Here is a 27,650-nt window from a genome sequence, read left to right as displayed (position 1 = left end):
TTGGGACAGCTTTCCGACGTTCATTCCATTCAGCACGGTTTCGTGGCGTGCTGACTGTGTGCCCCATCCTCAGGTGCCAGCTGGGCAGCTGGCGCTGCGGTCACCGAGCTTACGTCCAGCGTGGGGTGGCCGCGGCGGACAGCGGCCAGATGAGCAGGGGGATGTGTCAGACAGCAGAGCGATGGGACCAGTGTGTGGGGGGGTGGGGACTGCCCTCTGGGCGCCCAGGGAGGGCGCCTCTGGAGAGGAGGGAGCCCCAGACAGAGAAGGCACAGGAAGTTCACGGGCCTTGTGCCCATGTGTGAGTCTGTAAGTGCTGCTGGTGGCCACCGAGCCCTCTTTCCCGTGGTGTCTGTCCCGTGAAGGCCCCTGAATGCAGCTTTGCTCCCGCCCAGGAATGTCACAGGGGCTGGCCCAGGGCCATACAGCTCTCTGTGGCCTTGCTGGGCGGGTGGGGCTCAGGCCTCCCTGCCCAGTACTCCCTCCCACACCGGGACAGTGGTGCCAAGGGGCGGATGTGTCTTGCTGGTTTTCGTGGAACTCGTGGCCGGGCCAGCTGATGTGCCATCACAAACCAGCTGGAGCCACACCGGTGGAATCCTGTGATGGGAAGGTGGGCAGCTGGGAGGATCCTGTGGTCTGGCCATAGGGAGCCACGGTCTGATCCCCGCTCCCCTGTGGTCCTCCGTGGCATCTGCTGCCCAGTCTCTCACCTCCTCTGGTAACAGCATGTCAGCTTCCCTCTGGGGAGCGACCCCTTTCCCTTTAGATTCACTTTGGCGGGGCTGCCTGTCAAAGTGTCCTGCCTTGCCCTGGCCAAGGGGACTCATGCTGCCCAGCAGCTGGGGGCCCCTGGGAAGGGGAGTCTCAGACAAGGGTCCTCCGGGCACTGTCTATCACTTCCTGTCTCCAGGTACTCACCCCCTTGTCCAGCTACCCAGTTTCCTTCTGGGAGTTTCCTTCGCTTGCCTGGATCACCAGGTGCATTTCTGTTGCGTGCAGCCATGAACCCCTGACAGATGCACCTTTGCTCTAACACGCCTGCCCCCTGGAGCTCCAGCTCCTACCTTCTGTGGCTCAGGGAGGCTCCCCCGAGGGGTCCAGTGGCCATGAGGATGCACTGATCATGGGCTCTTTCTTGAGCAAGCTCCGTAGTTTGGGTCTTTTAAGGCATTTGTTTATTTCATCTAAATTGTCAGATTTATTGGTGTAAAGTTATTTGTCATATTCCCTTATTGTCCATTTAATATCTGTTTGGTCTGTAGTTAATCCCTTCTTGCTTTCTTGATATTATTAATTTGTGTTTTCTTTTTCTATTTTTCCTGATCATTTCAGCTAGAAGTTTGTCAGTTTTATTGTCTCAGAGAATCAGATTTTAGTTTCATTGTTTTTTTTTTTTTCTAATTCACTGATTTATGCTCTTTGTTATTGGTTTTTTTTTTTTGCTTATTTTGGGTACAGTTTATTCTTCTTATAGTTTCTTAAGGTGAAACCTGAGGTCATGGAGTTGTCACCTCCCTTTCTAATGTGGGCATTCGATGCTACAGATCTCCCTCTAAGTACTGCCCATTTTGAGAGGTCAGAAATGCCTTCTGATTTCTTCTCTAATTTCCTCTCTGACTCATGAAGTATATTATTTGCTTTCCAATTATTTGGAGTTTTCCAGCTATCTTTCTGTTTTTGATATTTAATTTCAATTTCGTCAGAGAACATGCTTTGTATATTTGACTTGTCTCCTTTTAAATTTACTGAGACTTGTTTTATGGCCCCAAAGCTGGGCTGTCTTGGCAGGTTTTCTGTGTGCACTTTAAAAACCATGTGAGGAACGAGTGTTCCGTTGTTGCTGGTGCTCTGTCAACGCCATTGTGGTCCAGTCCTCTCTGATTTTCCATCTATTTGCTCTAACAGTTACTAAGAACAGAGTTGACGTTTCCAACTGTAATTGTAGATTTGTCCATTTCTCCTTACATTTTCATTACTTTTTGCTTTGTGTATGAAGCTCTGTTATCAGGCACATAAATGTTTCAGTCATGTCCTCTTTATCGTTATGAAATGCCCTTCTTTATCCCTGGTGATATTCCTTCTTTAAAATTTACTTTGTCTGATACTAATGTAACTGTCACAGCTTTCTTTTGAGTAGTATTTCCGTAATTTATCTTTTTCCATCTTTTACCTTTAACCTATTTGTATTTTTTAAAAAATTTTATTTATTTATTTGAGAGAGAGAGGGAGATTGTGAGACAGAGAGCCTGAGATGGGGGAAGGTCAGAGGGAGAGCAGACTCCCCGCTGAGCAGGAAGCCTGATGCCGGGCTCCATCCCAGGACCCTGGCATCATGACCTGAGCCGAAGGCAGATGCTTCACCGACTGAGCCACCCAGATGTCCCTCACCCATTTGTATTTTTATACTTTAAGTGGGTTCCTTGTAGGCAGCATGTAGTGGGTGTGTAATGCTTGGGGAAGATTTGTTTTACGGTTTAGAATGCATGACCTCCTCTCTCCAAGCCATGTTCAGTCCTACCTCTAGGACTGTGCTGTTTCTCCATCTTCATTCCCATTCCTGTGGGTTAAGAACTTGCTCAAGGTCACATGCTAAAATGTCGATCTGAGATTCAGACCCAGAGCCTGGGACCCTAGCAGTTTTGGTTCTCCTGCCTATGTTCTTGGGCATTCCGCTGTCCTGTGAACCAATGCTGGCTGGACGTTTCTGGTAAGGCCTCTTTTGTTTCACCTAAAGACCCGGGGCACGGAGTCTGCTGGTAGACTCAGTGTGGCTGAAGCCAGAGAAACCAGGCTGAACGATGGAGTCAGTGGCTCACCTGACAGCACAAAGGAAACCCTCCTTCCCCACCGTCCCCTGGGATTTGTAGAATCACCCTCCAAACCCGCCAGGACACTGGGCAACTGTCCCTGTGTTGCATGGAGTTGCTTTTCAAGCTCATGTCTCTATACTCCAGGTGTATTCCTCATTGCTATTGATAGTCCAGAAAGAGTTGGTCTGCATAGAACATGGTGTGGGTCTGATGAGAGGATTGTGAAATGAGGGGCACATTGTTTTCTGGAACCTTCAAGTTCCTACGGCGTCGGGTAGGCTGGTACGGGAACAGTCAGGAGGAGCCCACGATGCAGTGCGAACTGGATGTTAGGGGTTGAATTGTGTTGTCGTGTTCCCCTCCCCAAGAAGATCTGTTAGAGTCCTAGCCCCCAGGACCTCAGAATGTGACCGTATTTGGACATAGGGTTGTTGCAGATGTCATTAGTTAGGATGAAGTCATACTGGGTGGGTTGAACCCCTCATCCAATATGGCTGGTGTTCTTAGAAGAACATGGCCGTGTGAAGGCAGAGACACAGGGAGAAGCCATGTGGTGGCAAAGGCAGCGTGCCAAGGAGTGTCAGAGATTGCCAACAACCACCAGAAGCTGGGAGGAGGCAGGAAGGGTTTCTCTCCAGGTTTCAGAGGGTGGATGTCCTTGCCGATACCTTGATTGCAGACTTAATGAAACTTCCATACCTCCAGAGCTGTGAACAACGAATTTCTGTTGTTCTAAGCCACCTGCTCTGTGGTGTGGTGCTATGGCAGCCCTGGGGAATGAGCCCACTTCATATATGTCTGTCCCGGGACAAAGTGTGCTTTCATAACACGAGCTGCCGGAGTAGGGGAGAAGGTGTCCATAGTGTGGAAGTTGAGCTGAGCCAGACTTGATTTTTCCTATACGTGGATGCTTTCTGTGATCGAGGAACAGGATTTGAACATGAAGGACTCTCATGCTGAGTGTGGTAATCCACGGAGGAATGTCATGCTGTGCGTGTGTGCGTGCATGCGTTCCCACCTTGGCTCTGCCTCCTCCCCATTTTGACCACGTGCTCCATCGCACGGTTTTCTCCATCGTAACATTTCGTCCCGGATTCCACAACTCAGAGGTTTCTGTTCTTCCTTTTGTTCTCCTTCATAAAACTGTCGCCACGGTGAAATCCTACATTTGCAGGACTTTTTATTAGGAATTTTTTGTGTCTTTTTTACAAACACGATGGTCATGTTTTTATTAGTGGTGTTATGGATTTCTCTGGTGTCCTGGTTATTAAATTGCAGTTTTGAATGGTCCACTCCAACCTTATTATTATTTTTTTTCAGAAGCCCTGGTATGTTTAGGATAGTTTTGCAGAGTGTGAGGTTCTTCCAGAACACATATATCATAGCATAGCAGAAACTTCTGTTTTCTGTTTAATCTGCAGTTGGGAAGAGAGTCCATGTCAGTCTGGCAAGACCACCGTAGGTCAGAGCCTGCTGGGCACTGGGGCTGGGGACCCTGCATTCTGGCTGCCAGAGGTGTGTAGCTTCACTGAGAAGCAGATTTTGGCCAGTGTTAACACTGGACACAGGACGGGGTAGGAGCAAGTACGTACAGCCTTTGGCAAAACTCAGGTCTGGACTGGAGCTATTCTTATTTGAGGATGAATGAACAGAAAATCCCCACATGGGGTCTCTCAGAATGTGGTGAAAAGGGAAATACCCGGAAACACAGAAGACGAATATACCTCTGCAAGTGGTTCACAGTCAGAATCAGAAAAAGGAAATTTCAAAAGACTTTGGCGGGGACAAGACATGGCTCTGTGGACGGGTGAGGAAGGGGGCTGCGCTGCGCTGAAAAGGGAAAGGAATGAGTTGTGAAGGGAAATGGTTGAAAATGGGGAGTGTGAGGCTGTAAGGAATCAAACCGATACCATGGAAGACAGCAGCCGTGCTGTGGAGAATATAACTTAAGAAGATGCCCAGGGATGTGGAGTAAACAGCAGATGTGCCAGTGGTGGGAGGGGCCCGAGCTGACGGGGACGCCAGCCAGAGAGGAGAGGGCTCTCTGAGGACGCCAGATCAAGTTCCCCCACATCGAATCCAAACCTCAGTGAAGAGCGTTCTCCTGAGCAGAGAAGAGACCGGTATATATTAAAAGGTTCACGTTTAGAGCAAAATCAAGGAAAAGAGACTCTTACACCTTCTGACAACATTTTTGGATCTCGACATGAAAGAAAAACATTCTCGCAGAATCCAGACAGAAGAAAATGGCACCAGCAGCATCATCCAACCTCGGTCCCCAGAGGTCCCCTAGGAAGGAGATGGACGTGGGCTTTCCTCAGTGCCAAGGGTGGGGCCAGGTCTGAAGGTTTCAAGGGAGAAGTGTTTGTGTTCTCAGACTTTTATATCCAGCCAAGCTGGGACCTGTGTGTGAAGGGCACAGAGCCATCTGAGATTTGCAAAATAAACCATTTACATTGTCTTCAAGATGGTGGTGTTTCTTTCTGGCCAAGAGATGAATGGAAAGTCTGAACCTGAGATAAATGTCACTGTGTTTCCTAAGGACACAACCAGATACAGAACAGCAATTGTGAGGATATCAATCACAGAGTTATGGATAACGTGTCATGGAAACTACCGAAATGGCTAGCCTTCCGAGAGCAGTCCTTTTTGCGATGGACTGGTTAGGGTTCTCTGAGTATAAGCAATAGGCAAAGAAAAGATCCTTGAATAATTTAATCAAGAACAGGAATCTGTCACATCATTAAAGGAGGAGATGACAGAGGCCTCAGAGGAGCCTTGAGCCAGGGTCAGTAGGAGATTTTCCGTAGTTACCACATTCTCAGTTTGTTTCCACTTTCTGATGGTGAGATCACAGGCGAGTGTGTAAGAATCGGTCCATGATGCCTCCACACAGAGGCCAACACCTGCTGGTAGGAGTTCCCGTGCTTGTCTCGGGCGGCTGTGTTCCGCCGAGGAGACTGGTCTCGGGGGGATGGTTTGATGAGCTTGGCGTGCATCACGTACCACCCTAGTCCTGAGGACAGTGCCACCTGAGGTGGGGAGGGGCAGCCCCTCGAGGGGAGGGGCGGGCATCCTCTGCCACACATGGCATAGGAAGCAGCCTTGGAAGCGATGTGACTGGGGGTTGTGAGTGACGTGGGGACATTCCTGGCTCTAAGATCAGCACAGAGAAGAGGATACACAGCTGCAGAGCTGGTGGCGTGCATGGGCAAAGGGCAGAGAAAAACGGCAAGGAGACCAGCCCGAACCTTACCGAGTGCTGGCCTCTGGTGCCAGCATTGTGGTTGACTTGAAACACTTAGCTGTGATGAGCACGGATTACTTCTATAGTCAGAAACTGGAAATAAACCAGGAAGGTGGTAATTATGAAGACAGAAACCCGGGGGCTGGGGAGGGGGCTACACACGGTGCAGGAGCTGAGTGTGGACCGTGGGACTGCAGCCCCGTGGGGTACGGATGTCTGAGCGAGGGGCCGGGCGGCCGCGTGGTGGGAGTGGGCTGGCGCTGATGGTTTTTTTAGAATGGCTGGTGGTGATGGTGCCGAGGCTGAGAACTGGGCTCTGTGACGTGTCTTCACACCCTGTTGACGGACAAAGCCCCCGTGTGGTTTGGTCAGCAGAACGGATTCCACACGGGACGGTTTTTCCACCCACGATAAATCAGCGTGAACATCTACCTTGTTTCCCTAGTTAGACGCTGCCGTCCACGAGACCCCTCACCCCTCACTGACACTGCTCTTCCTTCTCTAAGCACGCAGGTCACCTCCTGAGGGCCCCGGAAGACCCCGCCCACCTCTTGGATGACTCGGCCTGCGAGACGTGCTCAGCAAGACTGGGAGTTTTCGTGGCTGCGCGCCAACGCTCCCTGTGGCCATACTTGTATGTGTTCGTGGAACTTGGGGGCTCTTTGGAGCTGTCGTTTACGTGGAAGTCGTGAGCCATTTTGAACCGCTTCAAGGAGTAGACGCTGCTAGCAATGAGCTCCCAAAGCCATCCAGGTAAGGCGAGGCCCATGTTCTCTTGGCAGACGGCAGGGCTCTCCTTTAGAAGATGAGATTGCGTGACTGTTTTCTCCACGGTCGCGGCGTGGCTGCGGTCAGCGTATGACCGCCCAGTGCGGAGCAGATCGTGGGTTCTTCATCTCGGGGTTTGGAGCTGTGTCTTTGGCTTGGATTTGCATGCAGCCAGGATGGCGTGTGGTTTCCACTGATGCCAGGAGAGGAGACTTGTACTTAGCAAGGTGACATTTAGGTCTGTCTCTGATTTGGAGAGTTAATTCCTTGTTCAGTTTTTTTGCTTTTGAGGGGACTTTGTGGGGCAGGAGCGATGGGGCCTCTGGGCTGAGTCTGAGAGGCAGCACCGGTCTGCACCTGCCTTGGTGGCCACGGGAGTCGTTCCTGGGGTCGTGCTTCGTATTAGGCACGGCACGAAGATCCTGGCATGCACGTAGTCTTCCCAGTGCCCTAAAAATCTCAGACCTGGAGGGAAGAAGTGATGTGTCTAAGGTCACAGAGCTAGTAAGTGGCCAAATGGATTAGAAACCATGTTTGTGGGGCTCTTAGCTTTAGAAGGGTGTCACGGGCACATGCATTCAGCCCCTTTCAAAGCCACAGTGCGGATACCTGGTTAAGCCTGGTATGCTGCCTTGTCCTGCCTTATGGGACTGGCCTCCGGCAGAGCCAGCACTGTCTGCCCAGCTGGGGCTGCCTCCAGTGCAACATGGTCTTGAAGGGTGGTTGGATAGCAGATCTGTCCTGTGTCCATGTGAGAGGGGAAGCGGTGGCTCACCCAGACAGAGGCAATGCATCCCTGTGGCACCCACATCTCTGTGAGTGAGCCTTGGGCCTGGCCCGGGAGAGTGGAGCCAGAGGTTTAGGGTCTGGGTCTCTCCCTTTGGGATTGCTCCAGAACATTCTCACACCTTCCTCTGCCTCTGATCAGAGTTGTCAGAAGCTCCAGAGAGCAGGATTCCCGGTTATATTTAGATATGAAAGCTTTATTGATTTAAATTGTTCATGTATCAATTGATACAAAGCATAAAACAAAATTAAGCCGTCTGGGTCAAAGTGTGTAAAGTAGACACGGAGTGGTGCCCAGCTCTCCTTCCCGCTCAGAGCATGCTGCCACTGTCGAGTTGGGGGGTGTGCCTTGTTCCTGTGGGTAAACTTAGAGAGGCATGCATCTAAACATCTGAATAGGGTGTGATCATTCTATATGTGGGGCTCTGTGTTCTCTGTTTTTTTCCATCGTAATGTAGTACGAGTGTCTTTTGACGTTGGCATGTATATAAATCTCACTTATTTTCGATAGCTTGTAGATGGATGTTTATGTGGTTGCAGCACTATTTATAATAGCCCCCGGTCGGCATCCAACAGTTGTTACACGTGTGTTTTGTACATACACTTCTGCAAGTATCTCCATTGGACCAATTCCAAGAAGTAGAATTGTTAGGTTGGGGGGCGTGAATGTCAGGTCCACTCTCAACATTGCTCCAGAAACGGTGTCAACTTACTTTCTCATTTACAGTTTATGAGCATACAGAATTTTCTCCATTTTTCCCAGCGCTGGGTGGATGCAGTCCATTTCGTTGTTGTCAGGATGTGAGTGGAAAATGACTGTTTGAATTTACATCACTGTGCACACAGGGGTGCACGGTTTTGTATAGACATAGTCAAATCTGGCCCATGCCACCCACGCATCTGGAGAGAAAGAATGTTCTTTTGTTCCTGTTTTCCTGACTAAGGAATTGTGTATGTGCATAAAGTTTCACACATACTGTGTACTTACACATGTCTTCTTCTCTCTGTTGTTTATCCACACACACTAACTTCACTGACTCATGGAAGTCAGTGTAGCTTTACTCTGCTTGGTGCTCGATTTCTACAAAAATGTGCAATATTCTTTCCACATTACTGACCATTTTCTGCTTTATATGTTTCAGTGTGTTTTTCTGCACTTAAAAATTAATGACCATATCTGTTGGTAGCTCAGTCCTCTTAACAGAATATATGGTATTTTTCTTCGTTTAATGTTTCTTTGCCCAGAAGTTTATTATGTCTTTGAAAAGCAGTCCTGCCCTTGGCTTCTTTATTTTATTACATATTTTTTTAAGATTTTATTTATTTATTTGACAGAGAGACATAGCGAGAGAGGGAACACAAGCAGGGGGAGTGGGAGAGGGAGAAGCAGGCTTCCCACCGAGCAGGGAGCCCGATGCGGGGCTCGATCCCAGGACCCTGGGATCATGACCTGAGCCGAAGGCAGAGGTTTAACAACTGAGCCACCCAGGCGCCCCCCGTGGCTTCTTTAGCGGATCAACATGTCTCCAAACACTTACCTTAACCTTCCAGGTTGTCTTTCCGAGAGCCTCTGCCTTTTATGTGGAGGATTTGCCCACTGGGGTTTATTGCAGTCGTGGTCCTGACAGGTGTGTTGTTCCCCCACTGACCCCCTCTGTTCGTGTCTATGTCCCTCTCAGTGGGTCGGGGTCTCCGGGGGGGGTGGTGGGAGACTGGCATGGGGCTGCTGCCACCTTGCGAGCCCGAGCTTCGTGCCCCCTGTGTCGGGGTGTGTGGTGGGCCTGAAGCCCCCGGGGCGTTCCCTCTTCTCCTAGCCCATGGGTCTCCTCAGGGACCTGCCCTCCCCACAGAGCAGCCCGCCCAGATGGGCACCCGTGGCCCCTCGGTGGCCCCTCAGCAGCCTGGCCGCCGCCTCCTGGCCGTGGCGGGCTGTGAGGCAGGCCGAGTTGTGGCTCTCCTTCCTTCCCGAGGCTGCGGTCCACTGGGTGAGGGGCTGGCTGCTCGCTAGCGGTTGGTTTCCCGTCACTTCGATCCCCCGGGATTTGTATTTTCTAGGAAGTTCCCCCAAGTTTTTGTCCGTTGATGCTGCCATTTTCCCATTGTCTAGCTTTACCATAAATCCTTTCATATTTTTCTGTCATTTTTCATGGATTTCTGGGAGGAGGGGAAATGATGGTTGTTCAGTTTGCTCTTTTGAATGGGGAACTTGTAGGTGTCCTTTGTTGCGTTTCTTGAATCCAAGGGGACGGGTCCTGTTTGTGTGCCAGCCCTGCTCACTTGTGCAGTTTTCAGCGTCCCTGGCGGGGTGCCTGCCTTCCCCTGTCTCCCGGCTGTCCCCGCTCTGCCATGCTCCCCTGTGGCCATGCAGTGCACCCCACCAGGCTGGGGGGAGCCCCGCTTCGTGTGGTCCCTCCTCTCATACTTGGCAGTGCTAAGTTGGCTTTGCCCAGATGATAAAATGACCTTTTTGTTTGATGTGTATAATTTTTCTCTTCCGTGTTTTTCTTTAAAACTCCCTCTGGTGTTGGGTGAGGTATGCATTATGATTTTATTGCTGTGCTTTCTGAACTTTGCCAGAGCCAGGCCCTGGTTCTCTGACGTAAAACTGTTAGCTGTTGGGGTTTTATTGCCCTGAATAACTATTCCTAATGATGTGAGCAGCCTGGGGAAAGGCCTGGGTAATCCAGCCTACAAGAACTCCTCTTTGATAGTAAGAAGAATGAGAGCAGGTACTGAAATATTAGGCTTCTTGCCTAAACAGTGCTTTAAACCTTTCGCTGCTGGGATGTGCCGAAATTGTCAGGATGGGCTTACTGGGACCCAGGGCGTCTGCTTTGGAGGTGAGTCCCTGGTACAAGACTGATGGAGGACGGACACACGTGTGGACCTCCTAGCAGGACAAGCAAAGGCTCCCTTCTTCCTCTGCCCTCCTTGTAAACCCCAGGGAGCCCGCAGTGGAGTCTGGAGGACTCGTGTGTGGTCTCCCAAACCATGCTCTTGCTAGAAAACCGGTTGAGCCGGCCTGGAGTGGAGTCACTCAAGTGTCCTATCTCTCCCTGTATCTTTGTGAGAGCATGTATGGTGTTGAATTAAAAGCAGGAGAACTATTTTGAGGAAAACTTGTGTATTTAAGATCAGTGTTTCAATTTGGACCGTTCTTTAATTTCTTAATATTTTGTTCAGTGTGAAAAACCCCATCCACATAAAAGCAGCTAAAAAGTCTGTGTTAACAATGACTTAGTGATTAGTGAGTTTCGAAATAGTCTGATTTCTTCAAACCGTCGTAAAGTTTGAATCCTGAAAGTCTCCCAGGACAAGGCTGTGCCCCTGGCTGGTCTGAGCTGGGGCTCTGGGCTTCCTTCATCTGCATGCTCTGCTCTTCCTCTGTTTGATACTGAGTCTGTTTCAGCCAGTTTGGCTGCCAAGGTTGTTATGTTTTAACATAGAAATTATCTCAGAAAGGAACATTTGTATGTCATTTAAATCACGCTTTGCAATGATTGAATGCCTCAGGAATATTGCAGAGTTTTAAGGGAGGGAATGAATTTTGAGGACATGTCATCACCACAGGGAAGACATTGGTTTGGAGCTGCTAGTGACAGGTGGGCCGTGGAGCCCGAGCAAGGGCCTGGGCCGCAAGCGGCGGATGGAGAACTGGGGAGCCAGGAGTGGCCTTGCACAAGGCCTGGGCAGGCCCTGGCTCAGGCTGTCAGGAGGGGTGCTGTGCAGCCAGCAGGCGTAGCTGGCCGGGCGGGAGTCCCGCAGCTTAGGTGAGGGGACAGAGCCTGCGTTCTTAGTTGCCGGAGGATGGGGCAGCCGGTGACAGTTGGAGGAGAGCTGCTTCTGGACCTTCTGGGGAGGCGTGAGGGAGCCCCCAGTGGCTAATGGACTGGGGGAGAGGGGAGTTCTGGGCAGGGGCAGCAAGACTGAGCCCGAGGACACGGGCTGGGGGGGCGGGGGTAGTACTAGACCAGTTCCCGATGCCCGGCCGAATGCAGGAATTGCCTCAGTGGTTCCAGCTGAGGTTCAGAGGCGAGACACTCGCGCCTCTCGCACTTGCCTGCCTTCTACAGGAAGGCTTTCCGGAGACCCCGCGGCTCCCGTCTGCAGCGGCGGTCCGCCAGGCGTTCTCGGAACGCACGAGAACATTTGCAGCTCTTGAACCGCCACCATCCCCGGTCCCCCATGCTATCATTATCTGGGATCTCAATCAGTCAAGGTTTGTTCTGGAAATGATGGAGACATAACGACTTCTTTTTCAACCTACTCTTTTTTTCTTTTTTTTTTAATCCTCAAATTGTGTTTTGTCTTTTAAAAATCACGAATACTCAGTCGTTATGAAGAGCTTGGAAAATTCACTGTCAATGGAGCATTGATGGTTTGTTTTGGCAATTCTCTGAAAATTCTTATACAGTATGTGGAACATTTGCATTTATGTCCTTTTTTTCAAAGCCACCATTGTAGAAATGCAAATTTCTGAGTTCTGAGATGCTGAATGTTGGATGATTAATGATATTGAAATTTAAGAATGAACTCGCGGTATGTATTTGACATAGAACACCCAGTGCGAGAATGATTAGGAGCCATTGAGCTCAGCCCGGCCGTGGAACAGAAGGCCGTCATTGAAGCGCTGGTGGCGGGGGCAGGTCCGGCGTGGACAGGTGTGCAGATGTGCGGCCACCTCCAGACGCCGGGCTGTGCTCTGCTTAACCGTAGACATTTAAAGCTTACAGCAGTGACAAATCCGTGTTGGTTTCTTGTGTACTCCCAGTCAAGACATGCCGTGCTCTTAGGATGCCAGAGTGAGCAGCATGTTCGTTGTGAGTCGTGCTCCGCACCTGTCCGTTTGTGCTGCATGATGACCCTGTGAAGCGAGCTAGCACACCGTGATTCCTGTTTTGTAGATGAGGAAGCTGGTATTTACTGCTGCCGGGTGCTTAGCTTCATGTCAGGCAGCCAGTCGGAGGCCAGCCTGGAGCCAGAATTGGTCCCCTGCCCTTGAGGGGCATGTGCCCTGTGCCGGCGGACATTGGGTGCACTGGGCTGGGTCGGGAGGTGATCCGGCTGACTTGCATGGAGCTTCTAGGCAGTGTAGTGCGGTTCGTGGGGTGAGAGGAGGTGGGTGGGGGCATGGGCCCCCCCTCCCCTCCGGAAGGGACATGTGAGGTCAGGACAGGGAAGCCGGGTCGGAAAGCAGGGCGGGAGCTCACCTGCCCAGGTCAGGCACCGGGGACTGGGCCCAGGGGCCTGGAGGTGAGAGCTTGGCGTGGCGGAGATAGGAGACTAGGAGTAGAGAGATGGGCATGGGGTATGGGCTCTGGGGTAGGAGGGGTGACATGGTCCTAATTCCCTTGGTTCCAAGACCCTGCAGGTACCGAGAAAGGGTTGTGGGCCTGAGTCTCCTGCCCTCTCCTGGGACACACGCTTTGTGTTCCATTAGTTTAAATGAGCGTGGTTTTGCCGTGGTTGAACTTGGCTTTGGTGCCACTTGCGATGTGACTTGAGTATATTTCTGGACTTATTCTGAGCTTCTCTTTGCTAGTCCTTGGAGACTGGGACTGGAGGGCTGACTGGGTGACTGGCAGACCTGGTTAATTTGGGAGATTTGAGTTGAAACTTTTCATTTTACTTAAGAGCCTTTTATCTGCTTATTTCATGAGAACATGATAAAAAGTAGTCAATTTTGGGAAAATAATGATTAAGAAAAATTCAAATCTAAAAATCAAACTTTTAGAAGCATATCTGGCTTTGTGTTTTTAAATTGGTTTGCTCTTAGCCACTTAATCAGTAAGATATTGGGCATATTGTCCTTTAAGGAGTGATAAGCCGCGTATGATGAAAAGAAGCCTTATGTTAGTTCCATATTGGTCCCTCCCTTCATTCCCCTTTCTAGAACACAAATAGAAAAGATAAATTCTGCCTCTCGCAGATCGAGTGTGCCAGCTGATGGGAGCCTGGTCCTGAGGCGAGCAGCCCACGCAGGGCGGCCACCGGGGCGGCTGCTCCCCAGGAGGGCTGCATTGGGTTCGTGGCTCGGGTCATCTCCTAGGGTCATAAACCCAGACGTTCTAGGGTGGCCTTTGTCCTGTTGGACTTCAGGGTCCCTGTCACTCTTGGTCCTTATCACCCCCTCCTCTGCCCAGTGTTCCTGCTGCTGTCCCTTGAATGTGATGATCCTGACTTAGAACTGGAACATTCCATGCTGCAGTGCAGCTTCAGAGCTTTGGAGATTTTAACATGAAAAACAACGTGCCACGTTACCACCATTTCCTCACTTTTGCTGATACTGTTTCCTTTTGAAAGGTAGTAGGTGAGGCTTGTTGAAAAGTGATACGATTTTTTAAATAAAATACATAGTTGTCTTATGCCTAATTTTTCCATTTCAAATAGCATTTGTAAAGAAGTATGGAAGGTTGGTTTAAGCACCGTGATGTTAGGTATGTAGTTGTCTCTAATCGGCGAGTGTTTGCTGCACAGAACTACCTTCCACAGCCCAGAGGAGCTCCTTTTCTCAGTGCCCCTGTCCAAGTTGAGGGTTCCTTGTCCTTGGTGAACCTTTCCTGGGGAGCTTTGGTGGTTGGTGGCAGTTTGTTCACTTTTAAAAATTTTAAACTCTTAGGCTGTGTTTTAGAAGGTTGCTCCTTTGTTGAGGACTAAAGCCAAGAGGAAACCTTTCATTTTAAGAGCTGAAGATTCTATTGTGATTTGTTTGCATTCGTGGCCAAAGTTTATTCTTTTCAAAATGTATACGAATTTTTCTAGGAAATCCTTTGTAGAAACTGGACATTTATTATAACCGTGTTTCTCATGGACTTGTTGGTTCAGTGGGATCTGTGAAATGCTGTTGCAGTTCCAGAGAATTCCATCGGGTCTGCTGTCAGCTCACTGAGGTTTCCTAGACGCTGTATGAAGAACCCTTTCTAACCTGCTCATACCTGTTAACAGTGCGTGTGCGTGTAGCAGAAATTCTCCCTTCAGAGTCGAACGGCGTGTGCAGAGTTCTTGATGCTTCTCATGTTCACGTTCATGCTGATTTAATCCAAACCAGGGGCTGACTCGCTGATTCTTAAGGCCCCATCTCCCCACCGTGGTCTGACGTGCAGAATACATACCTGCTCGCTGTTCTTTTGTGTTTGAAGAGCTGTGGGGCCCGGTGCTGGCTTTGCCTGAACCCCTTCGGTGTCCGCGTGGCTGGGCAAGGGAGGTGCTCTTCATCGAGGCCCCCCACGTGCGCCCCCGTGGGGCCGGCTGCTCAGCGTAGTCTCACAGACAGGATCGGGGCAGGGGAGCAAGGCAGGGTGAACTGATTTCTTGCTTCGGTACTGGTAGACGGAAAGAGTTTTTAGGAAGCTTGAGAAGGTGTTGGGGGACCTGGAGACGTGGGAAGCAGAGATTTTTACTGGGAACAGTCAAACTGTCTGCTGTGATTTGGTCCCAGCCTTCCGGAGCACTTGGTACGACATGGTGCCTCCTGGCAGTGTGGAGGCACACGTGGGACTGGTCCACACGAGCAGGTGAGGGGCACACGTCAGCCTCTGTGGCCGGTCCAGCCCTGGCTCTCGGAAGGGCCGGGGGTGTCCTGGATGTGAGGGGACGGCGGTGCCTGGCAGGTGACAAGCCACTGCCAGAGCCGGGAGACCGCGTGTCCCGGACGGCGGAGACCGTCCTAGCTCAGCTGTGTTGGAGAGGAGGACACGGGGGTGGGGAGGTTCCAGCCTCTTCATGGCCCATCGTGGTGCGTCCACGCTCAGTTGGCCGGCGCCTCTGCTGAGGTCAGCTTGCACAGCCTGGGGGCCCTGGCTGGATCTACGGAGATGTGCCTTCCTTTGCTCTTGGCTGGGCTTCCCCTGAACTCTCCAAGAAGCCACAGGACTAGATGCAGGAGAAGCACCGGCTGGGATGCTTGTGTTTGTAGGTGTTCTTCTATCTTCTGATTGCACGTGGCTCCTGTTATGTGTGGATTTGGTAGACCAGTGTGCGTGGGTGCGGCCTCAGCAGTTGTAGCTCCTGAGGAAGTGGCATTTATAATCCTTTCCTAGTAGATGTCGGGGGACTCCGGGCCGTGCGCGCTTACGCGCGCGCGTGTGTGTGCGTGTGTGTGAGTGATGCTAAGGGATGAGTCTGCTCTGGCTGAGGGATGTTATTTCAAACATCAGCCATCTATGAGAGGAAAAGAGCAATTTGTGTCTTTCTTGACTGGCTTAAATTGCCCGAAAGAACATCATTTTAGTATTTCTCAACAGTTTCCAGTTCTGAAACATTTGGGCTTCCCCTGGGGGATGGGCAGGGGGAGGGGCTGGGTGAGCCACGGGGCAGAGACAGCTCTGTGTGCCAGCCGTGCTACCTCTGCTGGAGGAATGTCTGTGCGGTTTGTTGGCCTGGCCCGTTTATCCCCATGGTGGGGCCATGCAGCCTTGGACCAGGCCCTGGCCCTTCGAAGGGCCCCTGGCTTTGGTTTTTGCCTCCAGGCCAGCGCCTGCATTGTGGTTTCATAGAAGGTGACAATATGGCAGATAGGTAGGGGATCTTGTTCTTCCTCCCTGGAGAGGCCTCCACTGCGGCACTGGGGAGTAGGGTTCCAAGTAGGGCCGTCCTATAGTTATAGTCAAAACCAGAGCCTTTTACACCAGAAAGAGGGTGGACATTCAGTATCACTGGGCCTGGCCTGCCGCACCTGGTCGGATGGTCATCCTTCTTCTTACCTGGAGGAATTTGGATCCAAGAGGCACCCAGTGTCCCCCGGACAGGATCAGACAGGTAGCCCTCCATGCATGAGTTCCTATATTCATTTCGAGATATTGCTTGAAATCACTAACCAAGATAACATCTTTCCCATTGTTTTCTACAAAGCCAGGTTCTGTATTTTCTGGTTTTATGTAAACTAAAAACATAGTTTTCACAGGTTTTTGTTAAATACAGGTTTCCTATGCCTTCACAGTTTTTTGGGAAACCTTTCAAGTCAAATCTACACAGTTGCTCTTGTTGGAAACAAAACTCTTCATCACTGAGAAGCTGAAACCAAGCTCGGATAGACTCTCGGCGTGAGGCATGAGCTGTGAGGCGCGGGCCGTGCCTTCTGTGGCCCAAGAATCCTGCTCCAGAACCTTCTACCTGTGGCTTTTGAAATGTTCTCCGTGGCTGCGTCTCACTTTTGCCTTGGATGCTTATGGAAACTTCTGGATCAACTGAGCTGAGAATCTCATTGAATACAGTGGTCTCTCTCAGTTTGAGAGTAGGTACCTCCAAGTCCATACAAATCCCGTGGCAACTGCAGCAGATTTAGAAAGCTGCCCAAGAGAAAGGGTAGGAGTTCACTTGCTCGTGTTTTTATAGGGTGATAGGTGAGTTTAGAACATCAGCTTCTAGTTTCGGATTTACAAGACAACCTTGAGTAAACTTCGGATGTGATAGACTCAGCAGCATTAGGTGCTCCAGGCTGTGTGATGTTTGCACTTGGGGGTGGGGGGCTAGGAGCTGAGGAGCAGGCCCAGGAGTCCCAGACTTTAGTGCACTCTGCCGAGGTTGGGAAAGGCATCCCATAGAAAGAGTTTCAGGTGCTTCTTGAGTGAAGGGAGGTGGGGCCCCAGGTCAGGCTCAGGTCAGAGGAGAGGGTGCCGGGGAAGCTGCCTGGCCGAGCAGAGGGAGGGGAGGGTGGTGTGGAGGAGAGGCAGCAGGCCTCGCGATACATCAGCTTTGAGCTGCACGGGAGGCGCCCTGGAGGTCGCAGAGCAATTCTCTTGGGGACGGAGGTGGGACAGATGCGGCTGGTGGCGTGGACCACCCAGCTAAGAACAGAGATTTCCCTCTGCCCCTTCTGGAGTTCTCTCTTCTCTGTGAGCACCGGCTGGTGGGGTAGGGCTGAGCCACACCTTCCTCCAAGGCCATCCCTGTGCAACGGCCTCTGCTCAGACCCATTTCTGGATCTTTCTCTAAGCCGGGCCCCTGGGATTAGACATTTCCCGTTTGCTTTTCCTTCCGAGCCAGCATTCCTTGTCCTTGTTTGTCCCTTGTCCCGAGCCCGGGCTGGGCTAGGCTGCGATGGCTCTCGCGGGGCTGGGTCTGCAGCCCTCAGCCTGGGCGGTTGTCGTGGTGGTGCACGCCATTCCTGGAAAGCTCGCTCGCCCACAGCCAGGGGGAGAGGGGGCAGCCTGGCTCCTCCGTGGCCGTCTGTTGGGAGCAAGAGTTGGCCGTTCATTCATGCTCCTTCCTGCATACAAGTCGGGAGCTCCGAGGAGGGGAAGGGAGCGGCCTCGCTCGTCACCACGGTGCATAACGAAGACGGAAGCATTTGATCGTTGCTCCTTGTCAGCCAGATATAGGCCTCGTTTTGTTTCCTCGCTTGTGTCCTGATTTCTTCCCGTGAGCAGAGAGCTAACTGGCTTCAGGTGGGGTTTTCTGTTGACAGAGCAGCGTGGCAGCGGGAGCGTGGGGCCCTGCGTGGGGCCCGGGCACGGCGGCCGCTGCCAGCCTCCCTGGAGCCGGAGGGTGCATCGTGCGGGCGCGCGCGGCGGAGGCCCACGTGCCCCTGACGCCGGTGTCCTCGGAGGACTGCTGTTTGTGTGGCAGCCAGTGGCTGTTCGGGACCTCAGGGGGGACTGGGGGTGTGTTGAATGTGGGTCGTGGGTGTCAAACGGATCTGTATGAAGACAAGGGTGGCGCTTTGTCTGCGCCATCTCCCTCCCTCGCCTAAGCGTGGGGGGAGCCTCAGCGTCCAGTAAGAGGCGTGTCCTGGCGGACACCTGCCCTGTCCCCCAGTACGGTCAGGACAGTCTGAGACGCTGTCACGGCCGGGAGGAGCCCGAGGGGACGTGATGCCCAGCGCCGTGTCGAGTGTCGGCTCGTTAACCGTGCCTGGTGCCGCACCGAGGGCAGAGGTTCCTAGCGGGGCAGATGGTGCAGGTCAGGCCGTGGCGGGTGCTGTGCGCGGGAGCTCCCTCTGCTCACATTGTAATACAGTCCTGATAACGTCGGAGCTGAGAAAAGAAAGTGAATTTGCAGATATTCTCGGCTCACCTGGTGCGTGAATGGTGGTATACCGTAGACATGTCAGCATTTGTATTTTTTCCTTTCTGGATTATTGTAAATGAGCACAGAAAGTTTCCTTATTCTTTCTTTCGTGGTTGTGCGTGGCCATAGTGTCAGGCACTGGATAGGTCACTGTTGGCAGAAGTGACTTTGTTTCCCATCTTCCTGCGTGGCTGCTGTGAACAGTACAGAGCGCCCGTCCCGCGTGAGCTTCTTGCTGGAGTGCCCGAGGCGTCTCGAAGGGAGCACAGACCTAGGATGCTTAGCTGGTGGAGTCCCACCGGAGGAAGACCCTTGTAACTGCCACGCCCACCAGGAAATGGAGCAGGCCAGCACCCCGGAAGTCCCTTCTGGGCCCCCTCTTGGTCACTGCACCTCCCGTCCCCCCACTGGGAATCAGCTGCCTAGCTCCTGACACCTTGGTTTAGTTTTTCCTGTTTTTAAACTTTATATTAATGCAGTCATAAAACATTTACTCTTTTTGTTGGGCTTCTTCCACTCACCAGTGTGTTTGTGGATGTCCTGAGGTTGTGGCTTCGGATCGCGGGTTCATTCTGTGGGCGTATAATGTTCCCTTGTAGGACCATGCCACAACGCATGCGGGGACTTTCCAGTGTGGGCTGCTCCTGGAATGCTCCCACAGCCTTCTTGGGTACGGCTGTCAGTCCACGTCAGTGTGTATTTCTTTTGATAAGATATGTGTGTGCCAATCAGTTCTTCCAGTCGACCGTACCCGTTTACACTCAGAGAGGCCCACCGGCCCCCGCGCTCAACCATGCCTAGTATTGTCATTCTTCTTCATGCCCTCGTGAGCCACGCGTGCTCCTGGTCGCTGGGGGCACCGCTCCTCGTGTGCAGTCAACAGCTGGATGCCCTCTGGGGAGGCGCCTGTTCAAGTCTTTTGCTCATTTTAAAAATTGGGTTGTCTTTATTGTTCTGGCTGGTTTGTAGGAGTTATTTATATGGATGAGAAATGAGTTCTTTGCTGGTTATTTTCTTTGCTATTTTCTCCCTTAATGATTTTTTTTTTGATGAACAGATGTTCTTAATTTTAACATAGTCCACTTTATTGGTGGTTTTATTCATGCCTACTTGAAGGTCATGGAGATACTCTGTATTATTTTCTAGAAGTTTCATTGTTTTACCACTCACATTTAGATTTACGGTCCACCTGGAATTGATTTTTAAAAAGAACATGATGTGAGGTAGTAATTGAAGGTAATTGAGGGTTACTTTTCCCGTTTGGATATTCATTTGGCCTTCCTTCCTTCACCCTGTCTGCACTTCTCTGCGGGACCACCTGGTCCTCAGGGAGGTAATACCTGGAGGTCTGTGTCTGGACTTCATTCTGGCCCGTGGCTCTGTTTGTCCACGTGTGTGCTGGCACAGCATCGTCTTATCAACCGTAGCTTTGGAATTAGTCCTCACATCTGGTCATGTGGCTCTTCCAGTTTCTGACCACTTTAAAGCTTGTCTGGGTTCTTCTTAACCCTTTGCATTTCCTTATGACTTAAAATCAGCTTTTCAATGTTAGCAGAATACCTGCCTTTGGTATTATATTGATTTGCCTTAAGATCAGTGTCTTTTGAATCTTCCAGTCCATGAATATGATGTATCTTTTTATTTATTTGGGTCTTCCTTAATTTCTTCAGCCACATTTTGTAGTTTCCAGTGTAGATGTCCTTCATTTCTTTTGTTAGATTTCTTTCTACTTTTTTTTTTTTTAAGATTTTATTTATTTGTCAGAGAGAGAGGGAGAGAGCACAAGCAGGGAGAGTGGCAGGCAGAGGGAGAAACAGGCTCCCCGCTGAGCAAAGAGCCCCACGCAGGACTCGATCCCAGGACTCTGGGATCACGACTTGAGCCAAAGGCAGACGCTTAACTGACTGAGCCACCCAGGCGCCCCTCTTTTTTTTTTTTTTTTGATGCTGGTTTGTTTTTAAAGTTTTTTGTTTGTTGTGTGTTTGTATTTAGAAATATAATTAATCTTTCTATAGCCGCCTGTCTGTAGACCCCTTGCAGAGTTTACTTCATATTATACTGGTTTATCTGAAGGCTCTTTTGTGCTTTTTATGTCTATTGTCTATGGATAACGAATGTTTTCTTCTTTGCTCATTTTTAAGCATTTTGTCTTTTTCTTGTGTCATTGCATTGTCTAGGGCCTTCACACAAATGTTAAACAGAATTGGTGATAGTGGATGTGTCTGTCTTGGACAAAAATCAAGATAAGAACATTCAGTATATCATCACCATGTACAAAGTTTGCTATAGGTTTTTGTAAATAGGCTTTATCACATTAATGCATTTCTCTTCTGTTCTCAGGGTTGCTGAATTTTTCTCAGAAGTAGGTGTTAAAATATTAGGTTGAACCATATTACATTGCAGATGTTTGATCTTTTTTAGTCCACAGAATGGTACTTTGATTTGATTGAGCTCAATATATTGGATTTTTTTACATCTATTAATCATATGATTTTTCTCCTTTGTTTGATTCATGTGATGAATTTTCTCAGTTGATTTTTGAATGCTAAGCCTTGCATGTCTTAATAAATACAACTTGACTTTAATGTATTACTCTTACATACTACTGGATTTGTTTTGCTTACATTTAGCTTAATTTCTTTCATCCAAATTCGTGAGTGAGATTGAGCTGTGATTTTCTTTTCTTGAAATAGCCTTGTCAGGTTTGGACGTCCAGGTTGTGCTGCCACTTAAAGTGTCAGGGGCTTGTTCCTCTTTGTCTAATCCTGGGGTGGACAGAGTTTTCCTTTAAAGAGTCAGATGGTAAATATTTTAGGCTTTGTGGATCATATACGGCTTCTATTGTATATTTTTCTTCTTCTTTAAATTTTTTTAAACAACCACTTAAAAATGTAAAAACCAGTCTTTCGTAGCAGATGGTACAAAATCAGGCCACAGATTGTATTTGGTTTGCAGGCCATAGTTTGGTGACCGCTGTCAAATTCTCTTGAAGAGTTTATATAAGATTGATGTTATTTCTTCCTTAGGTATTTGGAAGAATTTGAAGTTTTCTCTGACTTGGAACCTGTTTTCTTTGTAAATTGCACCCTCAACGGATGCAGGACTATTCAGATTTTCTCTTTTTTTGCTGTGTCATTTTTTTTTTTAAGGTTTTATTTATTTGTTTGAGAGAGAGGAGAGTGTGTGTTGGGGGGAGGGGCAGAGGGGAGGAGCATATCAAGCAGACTCCATGCTGAGCATGGAGACCTAGGCTCAATCCCAGGACCCTGAGATCACAACCCCAGCTGAAACCAAGAGTTGGATGCTTAACTGACTGTGCCACCCAGGTGCCCCTCTTGTGTCAGTTTTAATGTGTTTGGTTTTTCTTTAGAATTTTTTTCATTCCATCTAAATTTTCAAATGTATCGATATAAAGTTGTTCAAATACCTTTGCATCATCTTTGCAATGTTTGTAGGATTTGAAGTGATGCCTCCTTTTTCATTCTTTATATTGTTTACTTGTTCTCTTTTTTTCTTCATTGCATTTGCTTAGGATATTAATATTTTTCAGCTGCCATGTTTTGTTTTCTTGATTATCTCTATTGGATTGCTATTGCTTCCTTTTGTCCTTTGGATTTACTTTGCTTTTTTTTTTTTAACTAAGTGAAATATTTAGGTCATTGAATTTTTTTTTCAGACATTCTTCTTTTGTACTACAAGGACTTAAAGCTATAATTTTAACCTATGCATGGCTTTAGTTGGATTGCGCAAGTATGTTATTTTTCATTGTAATTCAGCTTAGAATAATATCTAGTTTCCTTTTGGATTTCTTCTGTGACCCGGGGTTATCTCAGAAAGCATTTCTTCATTTTACCTGTTTGTAAATTTCTTAATATCTTGCTTACATTATTGATTTCTAGTTTAATTTCACTCTGGTCGTGGAATTTACTGTATATTATTTCAGTTTTTGAAAATTCCTTGAGTTTTGCTTTGCCTCCGCATGGTCGATTTTGTACATGTTTAATGTACACGGGCAGAGAGTATGCCAGGTAAGACTTGTCCTCCTGATCGTGCTGGCCGTGTCAAGCTCGCTGCTTCCAGTGCTCGCCCCCGACTCCACTGGTCCACGGCCTACTTTTCCTGCCAGTTGCCGGGAGTGGTACTTAAACCCCTGCTGTAATCACAGGTTAGTAGCCTTCCTCCTGTTAGTTCTGTCCGTTGCTTTTGAATACTTTTTTTTTTTAAAGATTTTATTTATTTATTTATTTGAGAGAAAGAGAGAGAGACAGAGAAACAGCATGAGAGGGGGGAGGGTCAGAGGGAGAAGCAGGCTCCCCGCCGAGCCGGGAGCCCGATGTGGGGCTCGATCCCAGGACTCCGGGATCATGACCTGAGCCGAAGGCAGTTGCTTACCCAACTGAGCCACCCAGGCGCCCCTGCTTTTGAATATTTTGATGCTATTTTAAGTCCGTACGGATGTAGAATTTTACACTTTCTTGTTGGAATAACCATTTTATTTTTATGAAATGTCTGATTTCAGTGTCTGCGAGGGCCAGCCTAGTGCTCCTCGTCCTTACTCCTGGTATGCAAGCACCCCAGCTGTGAGCTTGGGTGTCTCCAGGAACCCCTCCACCTTTGCAGGCTCTGACCCCATCTCCTTTCCACGGGGTCTGCTTGTATGTCAGCACACACCTCTGGGGAGGGGGGGAAACGCGAGCTCGCATATGCCCTCCCCTCCATCTCTTCCTCTCACATTTTGGCGCTTCCAGTCCTCGCTGCCTCGGTAGCTGTCTGATTCTGAGGCCTCTGTGGTGTGTGCGTTCATCGTGTTTGTCAGCCAGGCCTCCTTGGCCTTGGCCGAAGCATTAGTGTGATAGCAGCCGGTCTGCGGTGGGCAGAGTGGCAGGTGAGGTTTACCTGTCCGTGCTCGTCGTGCCTTCCCAGTGTCATGATCGAGAGGTTTGTCTGCCATCGTCCACCTTCATTCTTATTTAAGTTTCCAGGTGACTGCAGGCTGGTATTGATCTTTATGTTGCGGTGACGTAACTGCTGGGCGTATTTTAAAGTGACTGAAATTTATCTTCAGCCCTGAGCTGCTCTTATTACGCTTTTATTCAGGTATTTTATGAGGTGATTTCTGTCACACCTTCTAAGTGGTAAAATCTCCCAGATCTGAGTGCTTAAGTGCCCTTGTGGAGCACTTCCTGCCCGCCTGCCCTCCGCGGCCCCTCCGCACCTGGGTTTTGCCAAGTTGTTTTTACCCCCAATATAAATGAAGAATTTGTTCTGGGTTTGGCTTGAGAAGGAATCTGTGGGGCTTTGCTTTTCATGCCTCTAGTGTCACGACCATGCCCGCATCGGGTTTTCCTCTGGGCAGGGCAAAGGTCGAATGTGCCACTTGGTCTCCCTTGGCCTCATTTCTGCCATGCGTAGGGCCAGCGGGCTGTATTAAATGGTATCTTCATTCCTTCCCACTCTGAGATTCCATGATCCTCACGTTCAAGTGGAAGCCAAGGCCAGAACGTTTGGAAGTAAGCCACAGGCCGGCACAGTTTTATCCTTGGGGGTGGGAGTGTAAGATACCTCCTCTTTTTTAATGATTTTGTTGTTGTGGGGGTTGCTATGGAGGGGGACTATTTTTCCACATTAAAATTTACGTTTTCTGTTTTTGTTTTTTGTTTTTACCTTTTCTGTTTTGTAACTCATGCATTTCATATCATATGGTTAGATTATAAATACCTTGTTTGGACTATTGCATTTAGAAGTACATTTTATGCATATGAGCGCTAATTTAAATCTTTTTTTTTTTTAAAGATTTTATTTATTTGACAGAGAGAGAGAGACAGCGACAGAGGGTACACAAGCAGGGGGAGTGGGAGAGGGAGAAGCAGGCTTCCCACTGAGCAGGGAGCCCAATGTGGGGCTCAATCCTGGGACCCTGGGATCATGACCTGAGCTGAAGGCAGACGCTTAACTGACTGAGCTACCCAGGTGCCCCTAATTTAAATCATTTAAAATAAATAAAATTGTATTTACAAATTGAATTACATATTGATTACTTTTAAGGAAGTCAGTGTCCCCCCCCCCCCGCCCCAGCCCCCAGAAGGTGAGGCCTTAGGACCAGAAGACCATCTGAGCATTGCAGTGAGATAGTTTTCTGGAATCTGCGTCCTCCTTAGAGATAACAAAACAAACACAGTGTGAAGGCTGGAGGACTTGTAAACACCTGCCATTTCCCAGGGCTAATGGTGGTCCGTTTCCACTTGGTGATGCAGAGTAGATGTTGGAGCAGGGGAAGGGGATGGTGGTCATGGAGGTAGCACTCAGGCATTCCTGCTTAGCTGCACTTCTCCCTGTGACATTCTGCAGCCCTGGGTGCTTGGGATGGGTACCAAGGCCTGTTTCCAGGCAGCTGACTGGGGTCCCCAGTAGTCCTTTGGAACTAGACAGCATAAGCAGCTGTCCCTTTTTGCGCTTGACCATGCATGGTGTCTCCTGTCCAGATTCAGGGTGCCCTTTGACAGTGGACTGGGGACCTCCTCCCTCCTCATGGTGCTTGGGGTATCTCCGTCCAGGAAACAGGAGTCCCTCGGGCTGAGCTCCCAGCTGGGGCCTGGGAGTCCTGCCTCCCTGGCTCTGTTGCCAGTGCTTGCGGTGGGGAGTACAGCCCCCATGACATCATGACCTGGGAGCTTCTCTGAAGGAGCTAGGAGTTAGTGGGTCATTAGCTAGCGATGGTGGAGGCAGCACCCCCTTGACCGCGGCACTGCGGAGGTGTAGTCCCATAGCTGTGTACATCCTTTTTGAGTCAGAGGGTGACACTCCAGCAAATCATGGCATGGCAAGAGCACCCATTCCGTATGCCCCTTCTCGGTGTCCTCCTCACAGCCAGAAGGATCATGAAGCAAGACGGAAGGTATGCTGGTTGACGGGGGGGAAGGGGGGTGGTGCAGGATCAGGAGTCGGGGCCCCGTGGCTCTGTGGCCATGGAAAGCCTGCAGGTAGGCCACTCGGGGGCCACTCACAGTGTCCTGCTTCAGTTTCTCCCCTTTGCTCTCATGGACTGCCTCTGCAAGAGGACTGTCTGGCCCCAGCCCCTCCCCAGGTGAGCAGAGAGACCCCCCCGCCCCGGGCTTGGTTTCCTTCTCTGCAAGATGAGGCCATGAGAGGTTTCACCTACCAAGGTTGTTGTGGGGATCCCATGAGGCAGGCAGGTCGCCCAGGGCCGGGTCGTGCCTGGGATGTCAGCCTCTGTCATCATCATAGGAATCCAGAACCATCCAAAGCCTAGAACCTGTCCTAGAGTGTCTGGCAAGTTTCAGCTTTGTCAGCATTGTCAGAATCATGCCCTTTTTGATAAATACAAATACCCTGCATCCTTCCATGTTTGAAATTTCAGAATGACTCTGACATCATTTCTGAAGATTTGAGTAGGGGTGTTTGCACAGGTCAGCCACCCCCTTCCCCACCGATACCCACCTGCTGAGTATCTCTCCCTGCAGGGGCTGCCCTGGGGGCACAGGCGGACAGAGAGGGGAGCCCTGTGCATGGAGGGGTGCATGGGACACGGCGTGGTGAGAGGAGCCTGTGGTGCTGCCCCTCTGCCCTCCTGGGTACGCAGCCCGGCCCCCAGGGCAGCCCTGCCACACCGACTTGAGGCACCAGGATCAAACCTGTGTATTTTAACTTTCTGCTTTGGTGATTAGTGATTGTCAACTTTACAATACAACTCTTTTTTTTTTTTTTTAAGATTTTATTTATGTGACAGAGAGAAGCAGTGAGAGGGAACACAAGCTGGGGGAGTGGGAGAGGGAGGAGCAGGCTTCCTGCGGAGCAGAGAGCCGAGCGGGGCTCGATCCCAGGACTCTGGGATCCTGACCTGAGCCAAAGGCAGACGCTTAACGACTGAGCCACCCAGGCGCCCCTACAATACAACTCTTAAGAAAGGGATTTTAGCAACAGATGACAAAGATTGGGGGCACCCGTTACTCCCAATAGGAAAGCCTCTTCAGGGTCTGCATGGGTGGCCGTGGTCCACTTTGACCCTCAGAATGAGGCCTTCTGGAGTGGCCTGGGCCCAGAGAGGGCAGGTGCACGCCGCTTGTGTTTGGGGAGTTGTGGTTCATGGCATGTGGGGCAGGCCCTGCAGCGGGACTTTCCACCCCAGTTCTGGGGCTCGGGGGTCCTTGCTTTCCCTGTGAGGGGCTCTGCCTGCGCCTGACCCTGTGAGTCCCGGGTGTGCGGCTGCTCCCTGGCGGCCTGGGGCCTGGGGGGAGAGCTCAGCTTACACTCAGCCTTGCAGGCAGGGCAGTGGCCACCAAGTGGTTTCTTGAAAAGAATTCCTCTTCCCCTGATTAATTTCTGGCATGCAGCGTCGGGGAGCTCTTGCGTCAGTAAGTCGTCATAAACCCTCCACTGTCTGGGGCAGACATAAACACCAAGCCCAGCTCTACCGCTCCTGACGCTCGGCCAGCGCCGGCCTGCCTGAGGAACTGTAGGCCAGGCAGCCGCAGATAAAGGCACCTAGCACCTTCCTGTGCATGGACGAGCCCTGGGCCGAGGGCTCTGAGCTGGTCAAGTGCATGGCCTGTTGTCAAGGGACAGGGCTGCACAGATGGGATTTTTTTACTGAAATGGTCGTGTTTCTTCCCAGTTCCCTGTTTTACTGACCCTGTCTTCTTCATGGGGAATATTTGCCTTCTTCCAGCGGGTCTTCTGTAACCTTTAGAAAGGTTTCAGAACCTTCTTTCAGCCTCTGGGAACCCGTGAAGTGGTGCGGCGTGGCCCTCGCCGTCTGGGCCCTAGGGCTTCCCATGGCACTCTGCAAAATGTATTCCAGGCCCTTTCCGAAAGCATCGGAGAGCTTCAGAGAGCTGCTGGGCTGCATGCGTCCTGATCTGTTCTTGTGGGAGCCCTTTCATCTGAGGCACGCTCCCAGGCTCTGCCTGGCTCACAGAAGAGGCCAGAAACAAGTGACTGCTGTCCATGCTGGCCTCAGTTTACTAGGTAGCATGCTCTGGCTGAGGTGAAGCACACTGCCCCGCACCGTG

The 27,650-nt window shown here is 50.3% G+C and overlaps 1 protein-coding gene across 5 annotated transcripts in view; it reads left to right on the top strand.

Annotated features, from left to right (window-relative positions):
- Positions 1–6,712: 6,712 nt before the first annotated feature.
- Positions 6,713–27,650, top strand: part of HDAC4 (histone deacetylase 4) — a 261,521-nt gene continuing 240,583 nt past the window's right edge. For all 5 annotated transcript variants that reach the window (XM_044913778.1, XM_044913777.1, XM_044913776.1 and 2 more), the window contains exon 1: positions 6,713–6,813. In XM_044913778.1, coding sequence (XP_044769713.1) covers positions 6,792–6,813 — 22 coding nt within the window. In that variant the 5' untranslated portion in view covers positions 6,713–6,791. The remainder of the gene's footprint in view (positions 6,814–27,650) is intronic.

This window comes from Neomonachus schauinslandi, chromosome 3, assembly GCF_002201575.2.
Source record: "Neomonachus schauinslandi chromosome 3, ASM220157v2, whole genome shotgun sequence".
Lineage (NCBI taxonomy): Eukaryota > Metazoa > Chordata > Mammalia > Carnivora > Phocidae > Neomonachus > Neomonachus schauinslandi.
This window is presented reverse-complemented; position numbering and strand designations above follow the sequence as displayed.